Raw genomic sequence first — 21,862 nt, 5'->3', positions numbered from 1 at the left:
AAAAAAAAAGAGTTAGTTCTCTTGAAAAATGCAACAACTGTGATAATTATGGAGACCCCTAGAACACACTCAGAGGGTTAAAACAAACCTCCCCCCCAAAAAAAACAAACAAAACTCCTCTTTGGCTACTTAAAAAATAATTCTGTTAGCTGAGATGCTGAGGAAACTAGATTCAGTGTCCTGAAACATGAAAAAAAAAAAAATTAGGGGTTACTTTTATGTCTTCATTGAAGATCTTTTCTAAAAATTATGAACTCAAAAATGTATATTTCATCTCTCATACTCTGTGTATCAGCTTTCTATTCCAAAGGAAAATAATGTCTTCTGATTCCATGTAGAAACAAAAAACATTCTCTAATCTTAGCAGAATTTGAATGATCCTCTGTATTATTCTTTTTTAATTTATATTATACCCTTTATTCCTCTGAACCAGAAGTATATTTATTGATTGAATTTTACATTTGTTAAAAATGCTGTCAAATAAAACATGAACCACGGTACATAACAAAAGAGTATTTCTGTCACTTGGGGAAAACAGCAAAAACTAAAAAATCAGGTGTGCTACACCGTGAAACACAGAACAACAAAAACAACAACAAACATTTATTACTAACCACTAGAACACAGCATTTGTGTGGTCAGGGAGAAAAGTTCAGAGCAAGAAAAGGGACTATCTAGTAGCAAGTAGCCTAGACTTTTCACTGCTAAAAATCTGCCCTAACCAATTAAGATTGGACAATTACATACACATCTTGAAAATGTTTCAATTTTATATTATATTTGCTTTCTCGTTTTATAGTTTACTTATATGTTAACTTATTATACATTAACTATATGGGTGAAGCTTAAGACCTCACCCATATTGATTTGAGTCAATCTCTCTGTTTGCACTAAGTCCCCAGGGTTCAGCATCGATGACCTCAAGGGTGTGCCCTGAAGACAGTGGATGGAGGAAGCAGGGGGGCGGGTTATACAGGAAATTGCTCAGGGATCTTTATCTCATTTCAAGATGTTCCCTAGGTCTTTTGTTTGCATGTTTCCCTGTGAGATGAGATGATAATATCATAAGGGAAATGCTTTTATTTGGATTTCATTGTACTTAGTGAGCAAAAAACAAGCCTATAGTAAAACCAAAGTAGGTAACCATCAACCTCCTATATGTCCAGTAATGTGCCGGGTCTTATAAAAGATACAAAATTAAAAGCACTGGCCAAGCGCAGTGGCTCATGCCCATAATCCTAGCACTTTTCAAGCTGAGGCAGGAGGATCCCTTGAGGCCAGGAGTTCGGCAGGAGGATCCCTTGAGGCCAGGAGTTCGAGACCAGCCTGGACAACATAGCAAAACCCTGTCTCTACAAAAAATTTTAAAAACTTGGCTAGGTGTGGTGGCACACACTTGCAGTCCCAGCTACTCAGAAGCCTGAGCCATAAGGATCCCTTGAGCTCAGGAGTTTGAGGCTACAGTGAGCTATGATGATGCTACTGCGCTTTAACCCAGGAGACAGAGTAAGATCTTGTCTTCAAAAAAAAAAAAAACAAAAACTCACAATACAATCCTTGTCGTCAGGAGGTAGTGAGGTAAGAACGTGGATTCTGAAAGTTGGAAACAGTTATCTTTGAATTACAATAAACTATATGTACAAAAATAGTCATATAAACTCTATGAGCCTACATTTCCTTATTTATTATAGAGATAACTTCTTGGGCTGTTACAAGAATTAAAGGAGAAATACGTAAGTGAAATTATTGAGCAGAGTGCCTAGTCCACTACTAGACATTTAAAATATCTCATTTTTCTTCCATTCAAAGAGCTTGAAATCTACCCAGAAAGAAAAAAAGTAGCAGATAAATTACTTAACAATGTGGAAAGGCATAATTCACAGGATTTAAAATAGAGGATGTCGGTGTCAAATGAAGTATTCAGGAAGACTTTAGTGGAACTTTTGAGGGAAACTTTGCAGAAGAGGAAGATGGGGGTGCCCGGAGAGAGGCGGGGTGGCGCACAGAGCAGGTCCCGCGTGCGCGTGCCCCGGCGCAGGCTGGCGTTCCTGGGTGGGCGAGTGTGCCGCGCAGCGACTTGCACAAAATGGACCTAGCGGCAAGGTGGCCTATCATTGGGAAGCCAAAATATTTTTACAGTAACTGCTCCTAGTAAATAAAAGTTTTGTTTTTTTTTTTTTTTCTTTTTTAAAGGAAAAGCTACCTGATGATTATAATGCCTGGATGGTCATTGCTGAGCACCTGCCTGCTCTGATTGAGACCGGTCAACTCCGAGCAGAAGTTGAGAAGGTTTGAAATATGTCTTACATTTGTCTTCTTTCTTCTTTTTTTATTTTTATAGAGATGAGGTCTCACTCTGTCGCCCTGACTGGAGCGCAATGAATGGCACAATCACAGCTCACTGCAGCCTCAAACTCCCGGGCTCAAGTGATCCTCCTGCCTCGGCCTCCCGAGTCACGGGGATTTCAGGCGTGAGCCACTGTGCCTTGGCTGTCGTCTTTTGTAGCTTCTTAACATCATAAACGTGGTTTTGAAGCCCATAACATCACCAAAATTGATCTGAGTCAATCTCTCCATTTGTTTGCAGTTACCGATGCTCAGCATTGATGACCTGCGAGGGCACAAACTGCAGCGCCTGGCGCATCTGGTGCTGGGGTACATCACCATGGCATATGTGTGGAACAAAGGTGACGGAGATGTCCGCAAGGTTTGGAGATTTTCTAATATTTCTTATGCCATGTGCCAGATTTTCATCCAATTTCCGTTTAACGTAAAAATTTTCCAAAAGCATAACTTGTATTTTGCAAAGTTTAGATAACAGAAAAAAAGGAAAAAGAAAACATTCACTGGCTTAACATATCAACTGTTATCATTATTATAGTTTTAGTCTTTTACTTATATTACACAGTTGCTCTATCCTGTACAAATACCTATATAGCCTGCTTCTTTGACTTAAATTATATCGTAAGCATTTTTTAATTACTACACAATCATTCTAGTCATTTGAAATGACTAATTTTTCATTAAATTTCTGAACTTTAGTTTACTTACTAAATCCTCTATTGATAAATACTTGTTTTCAGTATTTCACTATTATAAATAATACTACAATAAATATCTTTGAATAGGAACCATTTTTCTCTATTTATGATTTTTGGGAAGTCTGAATATTTCTGGCCCCTCTTAGTTAATGCTACAAGGCTACTTTACGTCTGTCAACATGGAAGAATAGATTGGTTTCACTCTACTCATCAATATTAGATAACCTTCGTTTTAAAGTAATGTCATCTTGTATGTATATTTATATGTATACATTTAAGTGTTAGTCACAGTCTTATTTTTATAGAAGTAGTGATTATGAGCACATAGCCATTATAGATTAGGTTTGGTAGCTATTTCACTCTAAGTCCAACCAGAAGAGGGTCCCAGTAACCTTTTCCTAGGGATTGGTGTAGGATAGATGAATAGAGGAGGTCGAATAATGTGTACAGTCTGCTGATTTCTGTTTGTTATCCACCCAGTAGTGCAACTAAAGTCCCACTGAAGTTCCACCACCCACTACCCCAGACTGACCACACAGCCCTTTCCTTCCTGGTTAATTTCAAAATTCCAGCCACGAATTGCTGATGACAATGATTGCCCTGATTACCTAGGGACCATCCAATGCTAAGTCAGATGAGGAAGTTAGGCAGATCAAGAGCAAGATGTCGGCTTTATGACTAATAGAGCTGTTGGGAAACATGGCCGGGTTTGAGGAGACCAACGGGCTAGACAAAAGTGCACCCCAGAATCAGAGCCACCCACCCACCTCGTGGAGGGCAGTGCTCGACAACCACAGGATTGCCCTGTGTGTGGCCGAACAGAGCAAATTCTACAAGTAGCAGCCTCAGGAAAAGAAGAGTTGAGAAAAAGAGGCTTATCTGATTGCTATAGCTTCACCTCCCCTGAGGAAGGGTGAGTGAAAGCACTGAGATTAGCCGAGTGTCCTGCCAATTTTCACAAGGAAATACGAAGAAAGGGGATAGCAGATTCCTTCTTGCAGCACAAGTACGTTTTCAAGATCAAGCACCAATGTCATTCAATGGTGCAGCTTTCTTAAACAAACAAACAAAAAAAAATCACCCAGGAGAGAATTTCTACACTGTGTCCCCAAGAGCAGCAATTTATTTACACTTGCCCAAAAGTCATAATTACAAAGACTTTCATCATCTCTGAGACAATTGATTTTATCTTTTTATTGCCAGTGGATAATGTAGCATATTGCATTGAAAAATTGGTTTACAAATATTCACAGGATGGACGGAAGAATGAATGAATGACAGCACCTCACAAGGCCATTAGACAGTTGAAGATGCAGCCTTTGTTCCTCTTGTTCTCAATTTTCTTTACCTCTCTGTGGGCAAGTTATGTCCTCATCAACCCAAATCCAAAACATGAACATTCAACAATTTAAGTTATAAAATGAAAAAGAAAAAAAATTACATTTTTTTGGTTTCAAAGTGCCATTATATAGAACAGATAATATTTTGGTATCCAGGAAGCAGAAAAAAAGGTAAGATACTCCAATGGTTAAAACTAAATATTGTGTTTTAATTAGATCTTGCCAAGAAATATTGCTATTCCTTACTGCAAACTCTCTGAGAAGCTGGGACTCCCTCCTATTCTCGTATATGCAGACTGTGTCTTGGCAAACTGGAAGAAAAAGGATCCCAATGGGTAAGTAAACTGTGATTATAATAGGAATTGATAGGGTGCATGCTATTTAAATCAAAAAGTACTTATTTATTGGTCTAATTTTTAGCAGTACAGTTTTCTTCTCTGTTAGTTTCTTGAACTGCTGTGTCCATAACTATAAATGTATTATACATATATGAGAGAGCTGTATAGTTAAAATACAGCAAAATGCACAAATCTTAAATCATCAGTTTGAATCTTACTATTGTATGCATACGTAAAACCACCACCCTAAGCAAGATACAGAATATTTTTATCACCTCAGAAAATTCCTTCGTGCTTTTTTTTCCATCCAACTTCTTTCCCAGCCCTAGGTAAACGTATTCTCATTTGTCTTGTCAAAAGTTATTTTGTTTTGCTATTAAGTGTATATCAGTGAAACCATAGAGTATGTACTCTTTTGTATTTGGCTTCCTTTGATTAACGTGTTTTTGAGATTATACTAATGTAACATTTAAGTAGCCAATTGCAATTAAGAGTCGACACTTCTTTAGTAGTAGAGGCAGCAATGTCTGGATTTTCAAAGCAGTCTACTCAAAATCTAGGCCTTTTTGTACCCATTGAGTGATGGCATATGCTATAAAAAAGGGACAAGAGAATTAACGTGCCCTGGGTCCATGCCCCTGTAGCAGACGATTCTGCAAATGGGACTACAGCAAAATGAAAGGATTTGATTTGGAAAGTTTCTTTTTAGTAACAACTATTAATAGTTTTGACTGTCTATGTGTGCTCCTTGCATGTTTAATTTTTTATTTCACTTGTTAGTTATTAAGTTAAATGTTTACAATGCCTACTTGAGAAATATAAAAAGAATATATTTTTTCTTTTTTACCGATGTCTTACCTCTGATAGAGCAGTAATATTCAATCTAATAACAATAGCTCAAAGCCATTTTTATGTTGGTTTTCTTTCTGTCTTCCAACTGGCCACTGATGCATGTCTACTCTCCTAAGGCCCATGACTTATGAGTAAGTATTTGATTCTTATCTTATTCTAAGACTTGTTATTCAAAGTGAATGTAGGTTTATTAATATACTCCAAGTGCATTTTTGAATGATTGGATTTAGGCAAAAATTAAGTCATTATTTAAAAAGCAAATAATCACAGTTGTAAATTATGTCTCTGGCTGTGTTATGACTGTGTCTACTTGATATTATAGATACAGATGTATATAAAAATACTATTTGCACATCTACATGTAATAACGGTGCATAAATACAAAAGGCACAAACCTCTGTGTATCTATGACTTAATGATCTCTGTGGCTGGAACAAGTCACCAGTGTCAATAAGCAGCTGAACATAAACCTGATCTTTTTGACCCAATCTTTATTACTTTTGACCTATAAACTTAACATAGGCTGAGACGGGGAAACCAAAGCAAGCATCATTGGTATAAGCCCGCCCTGGGAAGCTAGACTGCTGGAGAGGAGGAGATAGGTGAAACTCTCATAAATTGCCACAGGGCTAAGAGAAGAGGTAGGAAGATAGAGTACTGGGAACCCAAACAAATGAAAGTGTGCAGGGGCAATGCCTGAAGTTGAGTCCCAAAGAGTGAGTAGGAAGTAGCTAGAAGAAGGAGCAGACAGCAAGTGAGGCCTTGAAGTGACAAAAATCTTGATGCATTGTCAGAGTTGAAGGATGGCTCATGTCAGTGATAAATAATGAACGATGACAATAACAATATGAGAAAAGGATGAAGAAATAATTTTTTGAAAAGATTAGGCCAGGCACAGTGGTTCACACCTGTAATCCCAGCACTCTGGGAGGCGGTGGCAGGAGGATCTCTTAAGCCCAAGAGTTCCAGGCTGCAGTGAGCTGTGATTATGACTGGGCCACTGCCCTCCAAACAGGACAACAGAGTGAGACCTTGTCTTCAAAAAGAAAAATTATGTGGGGCTTTGTTGGCTATGATAAGGAGTTCGAACAGTATCTTAAAATAAGTGAGAAGCTATAAGGTTTTTAAACAGGAGGATGGTATCATCGGCCAGTCCCATTTTACAGATAAGAACACTGAGGCAGAGAAAGATGACTTATCATACTCAAGGTCACATAGCAAGTAACCTGCAAGGTTGTCTGGCTTCAGAAACCACGAATTTAACCACCACAAAACTAACAGATATACAGACACTATGACTATGTTTGCACCAACGCCAAAACTTCAATAGAAAAGTAAAATAGAGTCTAACCAGTTATTTTAATTTCCCAGCCAATTCTTTCTTAAAGTAGATAAACCACTGAGAAATTGAATCAGGTTCACATATAAAAATATGAATATATTTATTTGAACAAAAAGATTACTTCTTAAAACTCTGCCTCACAGATACCTCTATAAACATTGAGCATATATTAATATCTATAGTAATGTATATGTCTGTCAAAAGTTAACGGGATAATAGAAACAGAACTAGTTTGGGATTCTGGTTCCAAGTTCTAAAATGAAATGTCGAGTCTCAGTTTAACCCACTTACTATTAATTATATGGTCTTAGACAGTGGGTCTACCCAGCTGAGCCAACATTCCCAACTATGTAATGGCGACAGTAATACCTAACATACTTCTCTCACAAAATTATTTTGAAAATGAAATCAGATAAATAAAAATGCTTGAAACTATAACGTAGTTTACAAACGTATCATAATTTTTGCGACCTGTCTTGCCTTCCTCAATGGACTTTCTTAGGAATATGGACATTTTGTTCTCGTTTCCTGGTGGGAACTGCGGTAAAGGATTCTTCCTGGTTTCTCTATTGGTGGAAATAGCAGCTGCTTCTGCAATCAAAGTAAGTCCGCCCACACTTGAAAATGTGTATGTCTGTTCATATAAGCAGAGCAATCCCTTAATATCTGAACCAAAGTAGGCATGAATTAACTTTATCCTGAACAAATACAGCGATTATTTAATTGGGGGTAAGGGATCATCTGATAGAAAGAAATATTTCTTTTATTTTTGTGTATCATCACTAAATATATAAAATTTTAGAGTCATATATTTAGAATCAAATTTGAAACCCCTGTAAGAAATAAAAATTTTCAATGCAATTTGGCATTGGACTATAATACATAGTGTCATAAATTCAACGGTTTCGAAATAGAAATGGATGTCTGAGCATGGTGGTTCATGCCTGTAATCCCAGCACTCTGGGAGGCCAAGGCTGGAGGATCGCTTGAGCTCAGGAATTCAAGATCAGCCTGAGCAAGAGCGAGACCCGGTCTCTACCGAAAATAGAAAAAGTAGCCGGGCATGGTGGTACGTGCCTGAAGTCCCAGCCACTCGGGAGGCTGAGGCAGGAGGATCAGCCCAGGAGTTTGAGGTTGCAGTGAGCTATGATGACGCCACTACACTCTACCCAGGGTGAGAGAGCAAGACTCTGTCTCAAAAAAAAAAAAAAAAAAAAAAAAATAGAGAAGAAAAGAAAAGAAATAGAAATGGAAATATGTATATATATAAACACCTCTAAATTAAATGCTAAGTGAATAAACTAATCCCAGTTTATATAAATTCAGGGAAATTAGTCAAATAGGGTGCTCAGCCCAGGAAAGAAGTGTAAAATCCCAAAATTAATCTAGGAACTAAGACTTGGGAGAATTTTATTCAATGAAAATGTATAGTCCTAGGAAATCTTAAGTGTTTGTCTTTTTTTTTTTTTAAGGTAATTCCCATTATATTCAGTGCAGTGCAGCACCAGGACCAGGATACTTTGCAAAAGGCGCTGCTTGATATAGTTTCTTCCCTGAAGAAAGCTCTTGAAGCGTTTCACCAAATCCATGGCAAGTGTTGTGTGCCATACAACCTTCTAGGCTAACGAATGTTTCTGATTGTCTGCATAGAGTTGCTGAGAAAAAGGAGGCAAAAAGCAAGTACCACTTAGCGAGTGTGTTTTTACTTCATGTATTTCATCTCACTAAATCATTACACTTTCTATATGGTAGATCTCCATTTTACAGATGAGGAAATCTAAATTCAGAGAGGTAAGATAAATGACTTAAGATTACACAGGTAGTACATGGTGAAGCCGAGATTCCAACCTGGGTCTATTTAACTCTAAGGGGGCTTCCTTACTTCCCACTAAATCCCACAGAAAAGCTTGCTAAATGGGAAGGTGATTTTAAGTTCTGAAAAACATAGTTTCTGCTTGATAAGATCTCTCTAATTCTGCTTTTTTACAAGTTAACTAAGAAACTAAACAGAAAAGCCAGTGAGCTCAAAAGTTGTTGCAAAATTAACAACTAAAAAACTACAAAAACCCAAACAGTGCATAAGTAGCAATTTGCAAAAGGAAATCCGCCCACTGGACAGACTTAACAACCGTGGCTGTTTATCCCTGGACTTAGAGTTACTTCTCATTGGTCCGCGGCATCGGACCTTCAAATCAAATAGGGAGGGAGACTCGTGGATGCACAAGGCAGAGGGCGGCTGGGATTTTTGTTTCTGTTTTGTGTTTTTTTATTTTTGGGGAGGTTCTTTCTTTATGTAAATAGCTTACCTGTTATGTCAGTAAGCACATAAAGCAGTGCTAGAGAAATGCTGACAGTTTAACTGGCCCCCTGATGATGCCTGGCGGGTGGGTAGATGGCTCCTTAGCACAAACTGTGCAGACGCCCTACAGGAGACCCCATCCAGGGACACAGGTGATGAGCGGGGCTCCTCTGGGAGAGGGCGGGAGACTGGGCATCTGTCTGCAGGTGCTTTGTTCTGCACAGACCGACCTAAGGCCTTTCCCGCAAGCTGTGTTGAAACCCACCATCAGTTATTCGCAACACCTTGATTTTCCCATATGCCTCTGCTGCTGTGTAATCAAACACATTCCATCTTTTTGCAGAACACGTGGACCCAAAACTGTTTTTCAATGTTCTTCGCATATACTTGTCTGGGTATGTAGTCTTATGCTTGAATTTGTTTGCTCTCAATGAACATAAAGAACACGCCAACTTCCTGTTAATGGTCCCCACTGTTCATTGAGTTCAGACGACAAAGTATATTTTCCAACAGGCTGTTTCTATTACTTGGCAGGGATGCGCTGGAGGCGAGATAGGACAGCTAGTCATTTTAAAAAGAGTGGAATGGGCTTTGCTAATGCAAGAATAAGGTCCCATTCCTAGAATATTTATGCCAGATCTGCTCAGAATTATCTTATTATTCTCATGCATGAAAATGAGTGGGGGGGAGAGGGTGTGAAGAAAGGACCGTGAAATCTATCTCATCACCTTCTGGTCACCTCTAGTGCAAGATGCGGTATCTGAAAACTGGCAATTAACCCAAAGAATGATTTTTCTTTCTTTCCTGCCTCAGCTGGAAAGGCAACCCCCAGCTGTCAGAGGGTCTGCTCTATGAGGGGGTCTGGGACACCCCGAGGAAGTTCGCAGGGGGCAGTGCCGCCCAAAGCAGCATCTTTCAGTGCTTCGATGTCCTGCTGGGCATCCAGCAGAGCGCTGGCGGAGGTGAGCTGAAACTGACCAAACCGTTCCCTCTTAAGTAATAGAATGGTATTTGAATGTCTAAAAAGCGCCTTCCCGTCAGCATCTCCTCTGAACTTATTTGAAGGACAATGAGTGCAGTAGGGGCTTGATTGTCCTCACCCCAGTTCACAGATGGAGAAGCAGAAACGCAGTGAGAGTGAGCGACGGTCTCCTGTTAACCGGCCACACCGCGAGGCCGCAGCAGAGCCGCAGCTCACCCCCGAGCTCCTCACTCCCCCCGGCCGCAGATTTCGACATGTCTTTAGAGGCTGGTCGACTCTGGTGAAGCCCAAATCACATGTTCTGCACATGTACGATCAGTTTCACAAAGAGAAAGTCACCTGCAGATGAGATGACAGGGACCTCAGTGACACGGGGAGGCTGGGCTTTGCTCTTAGTTGGCTTCCCCGTGTCCCCAGCAGCCCAGGGCAGTGGCAGCACCAGAGTTTAAAGATGAGCCACATTCCTTATGTTCCTCGTAGGGGCTTAGAAGGAGGAGCGGGAGAAGCGCCAGGAAGAACTTCGACTGACTTTTCTCTGTTTTCTTAAACTTCTTTGTCAAAGCCAGAGGGGAAAGCATTGGGCTGAGTGAAATCATGTTTTTTTCTTAATTCAGACACTTATTTTAAAATGAGCCCTTAAACTGTCTCAGACTTAGTGTCATGATCTGCCGAGTGCAGATTATATATACCCTGTCTATGCCACCAGCTTCTTAGAAGGATCAAATACAGCAGAAAAATGAGAAAGAAAGTACAAACAGAAATGTTTTATTATGAAAGAATGAGTTTAGCTCCTGCGGTTTTCAGAATTAACAGTACTTTACAATAATTACCGTTGCTATTATAGTAGCAAGACTAATAGCTAGACATTAGCCTCCAGATAGGATGGTCTTAACCCCAGTGACTCCTGCCTGGTATTGGCTGGTGATCTCCCACCCTCTCTGACCTCACTCTGCCTCTGCCTGGATCAGGCAATGCTTTGGCCTCCCTGTTACTTCACGGTTCTCATGTTCCTTTAGAATCCGCTGCTGAGTTCCTCCAGGATATGAGAACATACATGCCACCAGCTCACCAGGACTTTCTTCGCTCAATAGAGTCGGGTCCATCAGTCCGTGAATTTGTCCTGCAGAAAGGTGGTGCCGACCTGCAGAAGGCGTATGACGAGTGTGTGAAAGCTCTGGTCTCCCTGAGGAGCTACCATTTGCAAATAGTGACCAAGTACATCGTGATTCCTGCAAGGCTGCAGCCCAAGGAAAGCAAGAAGTCTGAAGGGCCCTCAGGGCTGGAAAACAAAGGAACTGGTGGCACGGATATCATGAACTTCCTAAAGACTGTGAGAAGTACGACACAGAAATCCCTTTTGAAGGAAGGAAGGTTAATGTAACCAAGCAAGGATACATTTTACCAAAGCAAACACATCTGCGTATGTTCTGTCACTGCTCGTTGTATCAGACCCCTGCATTAACAATGCGCAATACTTCATCTGTAACACACTATCAAAGACTTCAACAGAAATTTTTTCTGATATCTGTGCACTCCTTGTAGGAAAACAAAAGATAATTATATAAGAATGCAAAAAATTAATATTAGAAGCATTATAAGCTATATTATGCCATTGGAAGATAATGATGAAATTCAATAAATAAAAATGTATATAAGTATAATAAATCTTGCTTTGTTTATGAACTAAAATGAAATATTCCTTCACATGGACATACTCTACCCGGCTACCCTTGCAGCAGGGCTAATAGAGTCCTGTACTTTCCCTATGTTAATTTTTTCACAATTACCTGCTTACTTGTATGCCAGGGACAATGTACTGTATACCAGACCCATGTACCCCAGCTCTTAGCAGATACTTTGCAAACACCTATTGAGTTAATATATAAGAGAATGAATGTATGAATAAGTTAATCTCGTCTAAAAAAAGAGTTCACCTTTGAAATACAATTTCTCCTGTGAGGTCAGGGTTATTGGGCACTTACACTCTGGCATGAGTTTATTTAATAATGGAATTCTAGAAAGTTAGGGCTTGAGAGGAACTTAAAAATCGTCTGAGCCAAACGCTTCATTTTAAAGATGAAAAAGTTAAGGCTCTGAAGGGTGAAATAACTTATTTACGATCAAGCAATTTAGTTACAAGTAAGAGAAGTTAAGTTTTTTGATGGCTTCTATTTTTCTCTACTTAAAATAGACTAGGTTAGAGGGAAAAAGAATTTTGGATGGCTTGACAGAACCCTTGAGGTAGGAAATGGTTGGCCAGAAATCAGGCACGTTCCAAAGAACAAAAGGCATGTTGATCCTTTCCTTGGGTGTGAAATTAGCAAGCACGTTGAAGTTATGCAAACCTCAACTCTGAGGACTTGAGACCTAGCACAGGAATTTAAATGAGTACACTCACGTAGGTTTGAGGAAGGAAATGTAGTTATATCCTTCTAAAAGCCAAACTGCCAAAATCTATGTTAGCATTATTTCTCAAATATACCCAAACCCAATGAAATCAAGTGAAATCTTCCTGCTCTCAGCCAAATTTCACTAGATTGCCTAAGAAATACAATAGAGGTAATATTCATGTGATAGATAGGACACAATTTCTTCTTTATGTCTGTTACAAAAGCTCGGTAAAGCCATTCCGGGAAGAAGGAAAGAGAGTTTACTTTGCCGACAAAGAAGGAAATATGGCAGACCTTCTCGTCTCAAAATCCAAATTCCCTGAACACAGGCAGAACTACAGAGCTTTCAAAGGGAGGGTTCGCAGCTTCAGGCAATTACTGAGGTTAACTTCTAGTCGTTCCGTCTCTGCCAAAGACAGAGCCTGTGAACTCCAGCAGCTGCCCACAGGGGCGCCTGCCTCCACCTGGGAGTTTTAACAGAAGACTTAACCTGCCTCAGGGATGCGGCCAGAATGCAGTTCCCAAAAGGAGTGGGGAAGATTTAACCTCTTTGCCATTTTCTTTTCTTCAGGCCATTCCCCCTCTGTTACATTTCCTCTCGATGTTTCTGCAATGAGTACATATAATTTTGTCATGAAAAGGTATGTATGCATGCATTTATACATACCAAATACATGTGCGTGTGTGCGCATGTGCATAACCTTTAAAGGATGAGCAGAAAGACCATCGCACTCTTAGAGCTCAGCATGGCACAGTGGTCCAGGACATGGGTCCCACAGTCTATCAGCTTTGTGACCTTGGGAAAGTCTCTTTATATTTCTGTAAAATAAGCATAATAACACTTGCCCTGTCTCGTTCACAAGGTTGCCGTGAGGCCTGATGGAGTATGGGGCTGAGGTGTTAGGCAGCTGTAAAGTACTACTCGCCTGCACGGAAATGAATTGCTTGGGTTCGTTTACTGGCTCCAGGTCAAGATGTTTCCTGTCCCCGTGTTTTTCTGCCTGCAGGGCTGAGCACGGGCCACAGCTCTCAGAAGGCTGCCCTGGGGAGTTTCTCTCGTCTACAGTTGGTTGTACCCTAATTAGCATGAGGTGAGAGAGGCACTGCACCTGGGCTTCCAGTTCTCCTCAAGAGGGCGTGGACACTTTTGTCAGAGCCTGTTCTATCTGTCCAAATAATAGAAACCAAGACTCCTCGGTTTATTCTAATTAGATCATCCCTGGGCCGGGTAAGGCACAACTGAACACTGGATGTGTTTCTAAAAGAAGCTCTGTTGCCTCTGCGTCCCATGCCCTGTATTTTCTGCCGGTCACAGTGAATGCTCCTCCAGGGCTGGGACAGGGTCACGAGATGGTTGAGGTGTACCCTATCACAGGAGAAGGTTTTAACTAGATGTAATAAATTCTTAGTAGCATGGTTCCCATTTTTTTTTTTTTTTTTTTTTTTTTGAGTCAGAGTCTCACTGTGTTGCCCGGGCCAGAGTGCCGTGGCGTCATCTTAGCTCACAGCAACCTCAGACTCCTGGACTCAAGCGATCCTCCTGCCTCAGCCTCCCGAGTAGCTGGGACTACAGGCATGCGCCACCATGCCCGGCTAATTTTTTGTATATATTTTTAGTTGTCCAATTAATTTCTTTCTATTTTTAGTAGAGACGGGGTCTCGCTCTTGCTCAGGCTGGTCTCGAACTCCTGAGCTCAAACAATCCACCCGCCTCGGCCTCCCAGAGAGCTAGGATTACAGGCGTGAGCCACCACGCCCGGCCGCATGGTTCCCATTTGAATGAAATTAATGATAATGCTACCCCAGTCTATGTCCTAGTAAAATCAGAAATTCATGATGGTGTGTTGGTCCACATGTCGTTTTCCATAAGTGAAGAGAGTTTAGCTTAAAATAGGTATCTTTTTCATATCTAAGATTCAGAAAAGTCAGTCAGTATTCTTTAGCCCCTGCCTTCCATAATTAACATTTGCACATTAAATGATTGAAGTTCCTTATGTATTATTTAATCCTATTTTTTACTGTAATATATTAAATATAGACTTGCATGGAATTAAGAAAAATATTGCTCAATTCACTCTGAATTTCTCATATTCGTTATACAAGAGCTAGTGTAGAATTATGCAGTTGTTACTGGTCAACCACCAGCTAGAAATAGGCATTTGCTCATTTTCACAGAATTGTTTTCCATGACAATAAACAATTAAAAAATTGAAATTTGGACACTCCAAAAATGTCCCCTGTAAACATTCCTCTGATGGTTTCTAAAGTTTTTGCCAACTCTGAGACACAGTGGCCCATGCAAGCATTAATCAAACCCATCAGCAACATCTCTGGCAATACACCAAATGTTTATTTAGAGCCCACACCATCAATTTCTGCTCCAAATGTCTTTCTACCTCTACCTCAAGTCATTTAATCTCCAAAGCAATTCTATGAGGTATGTATTATTATCCTCCCCGTTGTACAGGTGAGGAAATTGAGACACCAAGGGGTCAAGAAATTTGCTCAAGAACATACCAAGTAAAAGACAAAGCCGGGGTGTAAACTCGGGTAGCCTGGCTCCAAAGATTGAGCTCTTAGTTCCCATAACATACAGCAAAAAACTGCCCGGCTTCTGTGGGAACAGCTGTAGGGAAGGGGATGTCATTAACACGTACAGATTGGCTCACCTTGCACAGCCCACTCTTCCTTGATGTTTAAAAATTAATAAAACACTGTCTCTAATCTCAATCAACTCACAGAAACGAGATATCGTATCGTGTTTCTTTTGGATGATTACCTTTCAAATTGTTAGACCAATAAAAAATTTGTGTGTGAGAGAGGACAGAAGAGGAACTGATACATTCTGCTTGGAAAGTTGAGGAAAGTGTCTTACAGGAGGTAAATTGGATACTTAGCTTTAAAGTGTAACTGATTGTTGGTGCTTAATTGAAAATTTTCTCTTGAATTTCCAGCATTAAACAAACAAGTAAATATATAAATTTGATGTTGACCTAGCCTCCTATGATTCAAGAAATAAATATAAAAAATGTGAATTCTGTACATGGGCATCAGAGTCATCTAATATATGGAATCTTCTGGTACAGCTACCTTTTTAAACTATAAATTAATAATGATAGCTAATACTTAATTCTTCCATATGACTATTATTATTCTAAAAGTTTCATATTATATATTAATTCACTTAATCATAACAATGAATTTATGAGATAGGTACTATTACTAGCTACTTTTTTCTCTAAGGAAATTGACACCCAATGTAGTTCAGTAGTTGTCAAAATCTACAGCTACGATAAACGAAAAGATTGAACCCAGGCAATCTGACTACAGAATATTTCAACCACTACACAATACAACCTCCCCCATTAAAAAATGTCCTCTCACAAGGAAACTGCTCCTTTTGAACTTTACTGTCAAAGTATTGGAAAACTGATTGCACGAGACTCTCCAAAATTCTTGATTCATGCACGACTTTTCATCGTGCTGCAGTAGTAAGGGAGAGTGGAAGTGGAGAGGTAAGAAGATCAATTTTCCTCCCTGTCACTGCTATTTGGAACAGTGGTCCAATCTTTTCAAAACGGGAGCTCAGAGACATGGCGCTGACCTTGGAAGGTGCCCTGGAGATCGTTAGGTGATTGTGCTGTTGCCATAGGCTCTGCAGCCTGGAGAGCTGAGCCCAATGGGTGCAGAGGCCGGTACCTGAAAATATGGTGACCTGCACCAGGAAGAAGATAGAGAATTTTGGGGTTGGAAATTTGCTCGATAAGGCATCGTTTGCTGGTATCTACAGAGCTGAGTCTATTGACACAGCTTTGGAAGTTTTAGTCAAAACGATAGACAAGAAAGCTCTAATGGTACAGAGCCCAACATGAAGTAAAAATGCATTGCCAGTTGGAATGCCCTTCCACCTTGGAGCTCTGCAGCTATTTTGAAGATAGCTATCATGAGTACCTGGTATTAGAAATGAGAAAGGAGCAGGTAAATGAAGGTTGACCCTTCACACACCAGATCATCGCAAGAATGTTCTAGCTTCATTATCATGGTATCGCACACCAGAAACTCACACTTTCTAACCTCCTGTGCACAATATAAACATCAAGATTACCAATTTTGGGCTGCAACTCAATTGCAAATGCCATATAAAAGGCACTGTACTCCATGTGGAACGCCTAATTATGTTTCCCTAGAAATTGCAAAGTGTATATGTACTTGAAGTTAATGTTTGGTCCGTGGACTGTATGCTTCGCACATTACTTATTGGGAGTCCGTCTTTTGACACTGAGGCAATCAAGAACACGTTAAATATAGTAGTACTGGCAGATTTTTTTCTGAATAAAGCAAAACCTGAGGTGCGAAGCCACCATTGGGCTTTTGGAAATGTACATTATGAAGTATTATATCTCTTTTAACTGTTTACAGGTTAAAATCAATCAGACTGAAAACCACAAAACCAGAGGCGAACATACTTCATTCAGAGGAGGTGTGTGTGAAACTTCTAAAGAATTCTTCAGGCTGGGCGCGGTGGCTCACGCCTGTAATCCCAGCACTCTGGGAGGCTAAGGTAGGAGGATCGCTTGAGCTCAGGAGTTGGAGACCAGCCTGAGCAAGAGCAAGACCCCGTCTCTACTAAAAACAGAAAAGTCAGCCAGGCGTCATGGCACACCTATAGCTCCAGCTACTCAGGAGGCTGAGGCAGGAGGATTGCTTGAGCCGAGGAGTTCGAGGTTACAGTGAGCTATGATGATGCCACTGCACTCTAGCCTGGGTGACGAGGGAGACAAAAAAATAAACCAAAAAAACATATCCCGTGTTGGAAATATGATTACTACGCATTATCCAAATGACGGAAGTTTTTCTCTTGCCGATAGAATGCACCAACCTGCTGACATCAGTAGATACAGGTTTAACAATTTACCAGAAAAGTGCAGGAGGACAGAGGAATATGCTCCCAGACTTTTTTAGCTTATAAGATCCATACACAAACATCACTGATGTACTTAGATGCGTTTTGATGAAAAATTACCTTGCTGTTGATTTTGAGGTTTGGTGTTATAACGGAGCAAAAACACCCAAAAGAGAAGATTTAATTCAAGTGATTGAAAAACCTGAGCCATCTTACACTGTGAAAGCAGAAGTGAAGGTAACAGTTTGAAAGAGGAAATAAAATATACACGGTCCGCGCTAAGGAGGGTCATTGGCTTTGTTCAGCGTTGGAATCCATAATTTCAGAAGAGGAAAGTGAAAGTGGACGCATTCCCTGCCCTCCGGGATCATGGGAACACAGTCTGGCCAAGTGAGTGCCCCTGAGGCCTCATCACGTTCTACTTCTGTGAGTCACGCTTCCGGCTGAGAGACGTGTTATCTGTTAAAAGAATGGTTATGAATGGTCCTGCTTCTCCACAATAAATACCCATATTCAATAAGTCTATTGTTATATTGAAGTGGAAGATTGGAAAATTGCACTAAAGTGGAATTCTTAGAAATTCCACTACCGGGCTTTTTTTCCTTGCGATCCTTACCTGGGCCCCCTCCTCACCTGCGACCTTCCCCTCATAAATCACCTGTAGCCTATGGCAATTAGTGTACCAGGCTGTCAAAATAGCTTAGGACCCTACCTCACTAAAGTTAACCCTGTTATAGCCGTGCCCCTCCTCCTTAAGCAGAATGTATAAAAGACTACAATGCTCTTTGTCTGGTGCTCAGAATTTGGGGAGAGCAAATTCCCCTCTGAGCCTTGCCGGCCGGCACATAAAACCTGTATTGCCAAAATCTCTGTGTGTGTCTCCCGGTCTATTTTCGGTCAGCTCTGCCATAACAATATTACAAAGGATATGGTTATATAGCTACAACTTTGGGACAAACTGTGTTTCTAGTAGTCTAAAGGACTGTCTTTCAAAATCAGCACAGCTTTTAAAATCTGTTTCTCAGGAAAATGTGTGGATTACACAGCAAACTCTGGGATCTGTGTGACTTAGTCCAATGACAGTTCCCAGTTTATCATACAGGAAGGGTTATTTTTTGACGGTCATATATCACCACAAGGTAAAATAACTAGGTATAGAGAAAATGAAAAATTTCCAGTTGACACCAAGGAGAGATTACACTTTAATGCCTTTAATGTTTTCTAAACAAAATTCTAGTTTTCAATGATTAGAACTTCATTTAGGTATCTATGTTTAATAAATAACTTTTTGTTGGCTTGAAAGGAAGTGACTAGATGTAATGTTTGTTGTAGGTTTTTAACAGAGCTTTTATCAGATTAAGGAGTTCCTTTTTTTTCCTTTCTATCATTTCTGGTGGATTTTTACTTTTGTTGATATAATGTTTTCTGTATTTCTATTGGTAATTTCTAATTAAATTCCATTTTATGTATTATTTAAAAAAAGAAAGGAAGTGACTATTTTATATAACTTCCTATTTCAGGAAGCCTTTCTAAAAGAGAATTTTAATCTATACCAAAACCTCTGTATTTTAATGAGACAATAGAGTACCAGGAAACTTCAGTCCTTACAATGTAATGGTCAAAAAGTAAAATAGATAAGCAACATAACTTCGCTTTTAGGACATGCCTACAAACTTATTGCATGTGTGTGTGTGTGTGTGTATATGTGTGTGTATGTGTGTATGTGTGTGTGTGTTTATATGTGTGTGTGTGTATATATACACATACATATATATTTAAAGAGATAGTCTCACTCTGTTGCCCAGGCTGGAATGCAACGGCAAGATCATAGCTCACAGCAACCTCAAACTCCTGGGCTCAAGAACTCTTCCTGCCTCAGCCTCCAGAGTAGCGAGGCAAGCCCACCACCATGCCCAGCTAATTTTTTTCTTATTTTTTGTAGAGACCGGGTCTCACTACGTTACCTAGGATGATCTTGAACTCCTGACCTCCAGTGATCCTCCCACTTCAGCCTCCCAAAGTCCTGGGATTACAGACGTGAGCCACCACGCCTGACTGCATTTGTATATTTTTAGTGCACTTTTTTAAAAAAACAACAATATAAAGTGTGGCAATTATATTTATGTTTGTGCTGTTTCTCTACTTTTCAGACATGTTGAGAAGTATGGAAAAAGGTACTGGAGTTTGTGAACATTTAAATAATTTGTATTCATATTAAAAGTAACATATATGAAAATATGTGTTTGTTTTATATTTAATTTTTAGCAGAAATGTCTGAGGAAATATTTCTGCAGATGAATTTTATAAAATATAACAAATAAGTTACTTTATTCTTGATTCACTTCATTTAATAATTATTTTAAAGTAATTTACTAATAAACTCATTTTTTAAAACTGCTATGACCCTAAAACAACTCGAGATAACATAGGAGAACATTTAGGTGACCTTGGGTTTGGTAATGACTTTTTATGTACAACACCAAAGGCACGGTCTGTGAAAAACAGCCACTGGTAAGCTGTACTATGTTAAAATTAAAATTTCTGCTCTCTGAAGGACATTGTCAAGAGAATGAAAAGACAAGCTACAGATGGGGAGAAAATATTTGCAAAAGACGTATCTGATAAAGTGCTAGAATCAAAAATACATAAAGAACTCTTACAACTCAAACATAAGAAAATAAACAACTCGGTTAAATAGTGGGCGAAAGATCTAAACAGACACTTCACCAGAGAAGGTATCCAGGTGGCACGTGAACAGGAAAAGATGGCCAGCTTCATACATACATCTTTAGGAAATGGCAAATCGAAACAATGGGATGCTGGCACAATCCTGCTAAAACGCTGAAAACCCAAAATGCTGGTAACACCGGAGGTGAGGATGCGGAGCAATGGGAGCTCTCACTCGCCGCCGGTGGGAATGCAAAGTGGTGTAGCCACTTGGGAAGACAGTTTGGCAGTTTCTCACAAACTGAAATACACTCTTACCATTCCATTTAGTAATCTCCTTCCTGGATGTTTGCCCAAAGGAGTTGACTATTTATGTCCACATGAAACCTGCACGTATGGTTATAACAGTTTTATTCATAATTGCCAAAACTTGGAAGCAACCAAGACATCCTTCGGTATGTGAACAGATAAATAAACTGTGGTACATTCAAATAATGGAATATTATGTAGCACTAAAAAGAAGTGAGGTATTAAGCCATGAAAACATAGAGGAACCTTAAACACATATTATTATCTGGAAAAAGCCAATCTGAAAAGGCTACATACCATATGATTCCAACTATATGACGCTCTTGAAAAGGAAAAGTTATGGAGACAGTAAACATATCAGAGGTTACCAGGGGTTAGGGAGGAGAGATGAGTAGGCAGAGCGTAGATGATTTTTAGGGCACTGAAGCTATTCTGTATGATACTTTGATGGTAAATAAATGTCATTATACATTTATTAAAACCCATAGAAGGAGCAACACTAAGAGTGAATCCCAATGTAAACTGTGGACTCGAGGTAATAATGATGTATCAAGGTAGGCTCATCAATTATAACACATGAACACTCTGGTGGGGGACGTTGGCATTGGGAACAGCCAATGTGTGGGGACATGTGTGGGGCATGTGTGGGGACAGGGGTAAATGGAAACTCTCCGAGCTTTCTGTTTAATTTTGTTGTGAACCTGAAACTACTCTAAAAAATAGTCTATTAAAAATAAAATTGCTATATGACCTTAGATAATTCACTTAACCTCTCTGGTCTTTTTTGTGCACCTGATCTGTGCATCACAGATAAACAGACTATTTTTAAGGTGCCTTCCCAACTCTGATTCAATCATATATGTGATGTGCAAATTTTACTCTTAAAAGATACTGATTGATAGGCAAGTTTGATCATAATGGCAATTTTAAACAACAAAGAGCCAACATATGTTCAAAAGTAGAATAGTACGTAGATTTCTTCCAGATCGTAAGGACAATGATTTTGATGTAATACTCATAACTATTTTTATATACTTATATGTTTTAATAGCTTAAAAAGTATTTTCAGTCAGTGCTGTCTCCTTTCTACAACCCTGTCGTTCAAGTCAGAAGAGAAGCTATTTTACTCATTTTGTGTAGACTTTCGAAGTGTAAGAGGCACATAAATGAGGAAAGGGGAAAACCAGAATTACTGCCTCACGAAGTGTGCCTTGAGAAGAATGTACTTCCCAGATCCTTAACTCTCCAAGAACAGCCAGGGGCCCTGGGGCTTTATCAGGCTGATAAAATCACCCCCCACCTGTCCATTCCGATCTGAGTGAGAACCACTGTTTCAGACCGTTACCTAGCCCAGACCGAAGAACTAACTTGTAGGGAATTCTCTCTCAACTGTGTTCCC

General features: G+C 39.7%; 1 protein-coding gene across 1 annotated transcript in view; it reads left to right on the top strand.

Moving 5' to 3' along the window:
* IDO1 (indoleamine 2,3-dioxygenase 1) overlaps window positions 1-11,834 on the top strand; it is a 13,987-nt gene extending 2,153 nt beyond the window's left edge. The window contains exons 2-10 of the mRNA XM_012657148.1: window positions 2,194-2,289; window positions 2,588-2,707; window positions 4,598-4,716; window positions 5,688-5,702; window positions 7,416-7,515; window positions 8,386-8,503; window positions 9,556-9,607; window positions 10,026-10,174; window positions 11,211-11,834. Coding sequence (XP_012512602.1) covers window positions 2,194-2,289; window positions 2,588-2,707; window positions 4,598-4,716; window positions 5,688-5,702; window positions 7,416-7,515; window positions 8,386-8,503; window positions 9,556-9,607; window positions 10,026-10,174; window positions 11,211-11,575 — 1,134 coding nt within the window. The 3' untranslated portion in view covers window positions 11,576-11,834. The remainder of the gene's footprint in view (window positions 1-2,193; window positions 2,290-2,587; window positions 2,708-4,597; window positions 4,717-5,687; window positions 5,703-7,415; window positions 7,516-8,385; window positions 8,504-9,555; window positions 9,608-10,025; window positions 10,175-11,210) is intronic.
* Window positions 11,835-21,862: the final 10,028 nt, after the last annotated feature.

This window comes from Propithecus coquereli, unplaced genomic scaffold (genome assembly GCF_000956105.1).
Source record: "Propithecus coquereli isolate 6110/MARCELLA unplaced genomic scaffold, Pcoq_1.0 Scaffold530, whole genome shotgun sequence".
Classification (NCBI taxonomy): Eukaryota; Metazoa; Chordata; class Mammalia; order Primates; family Indriidae; genus Propithecus; species Propithecus coquereli.
This window is presented reverse-complemented; position numbering and strand designations above follow the sequence as displayed.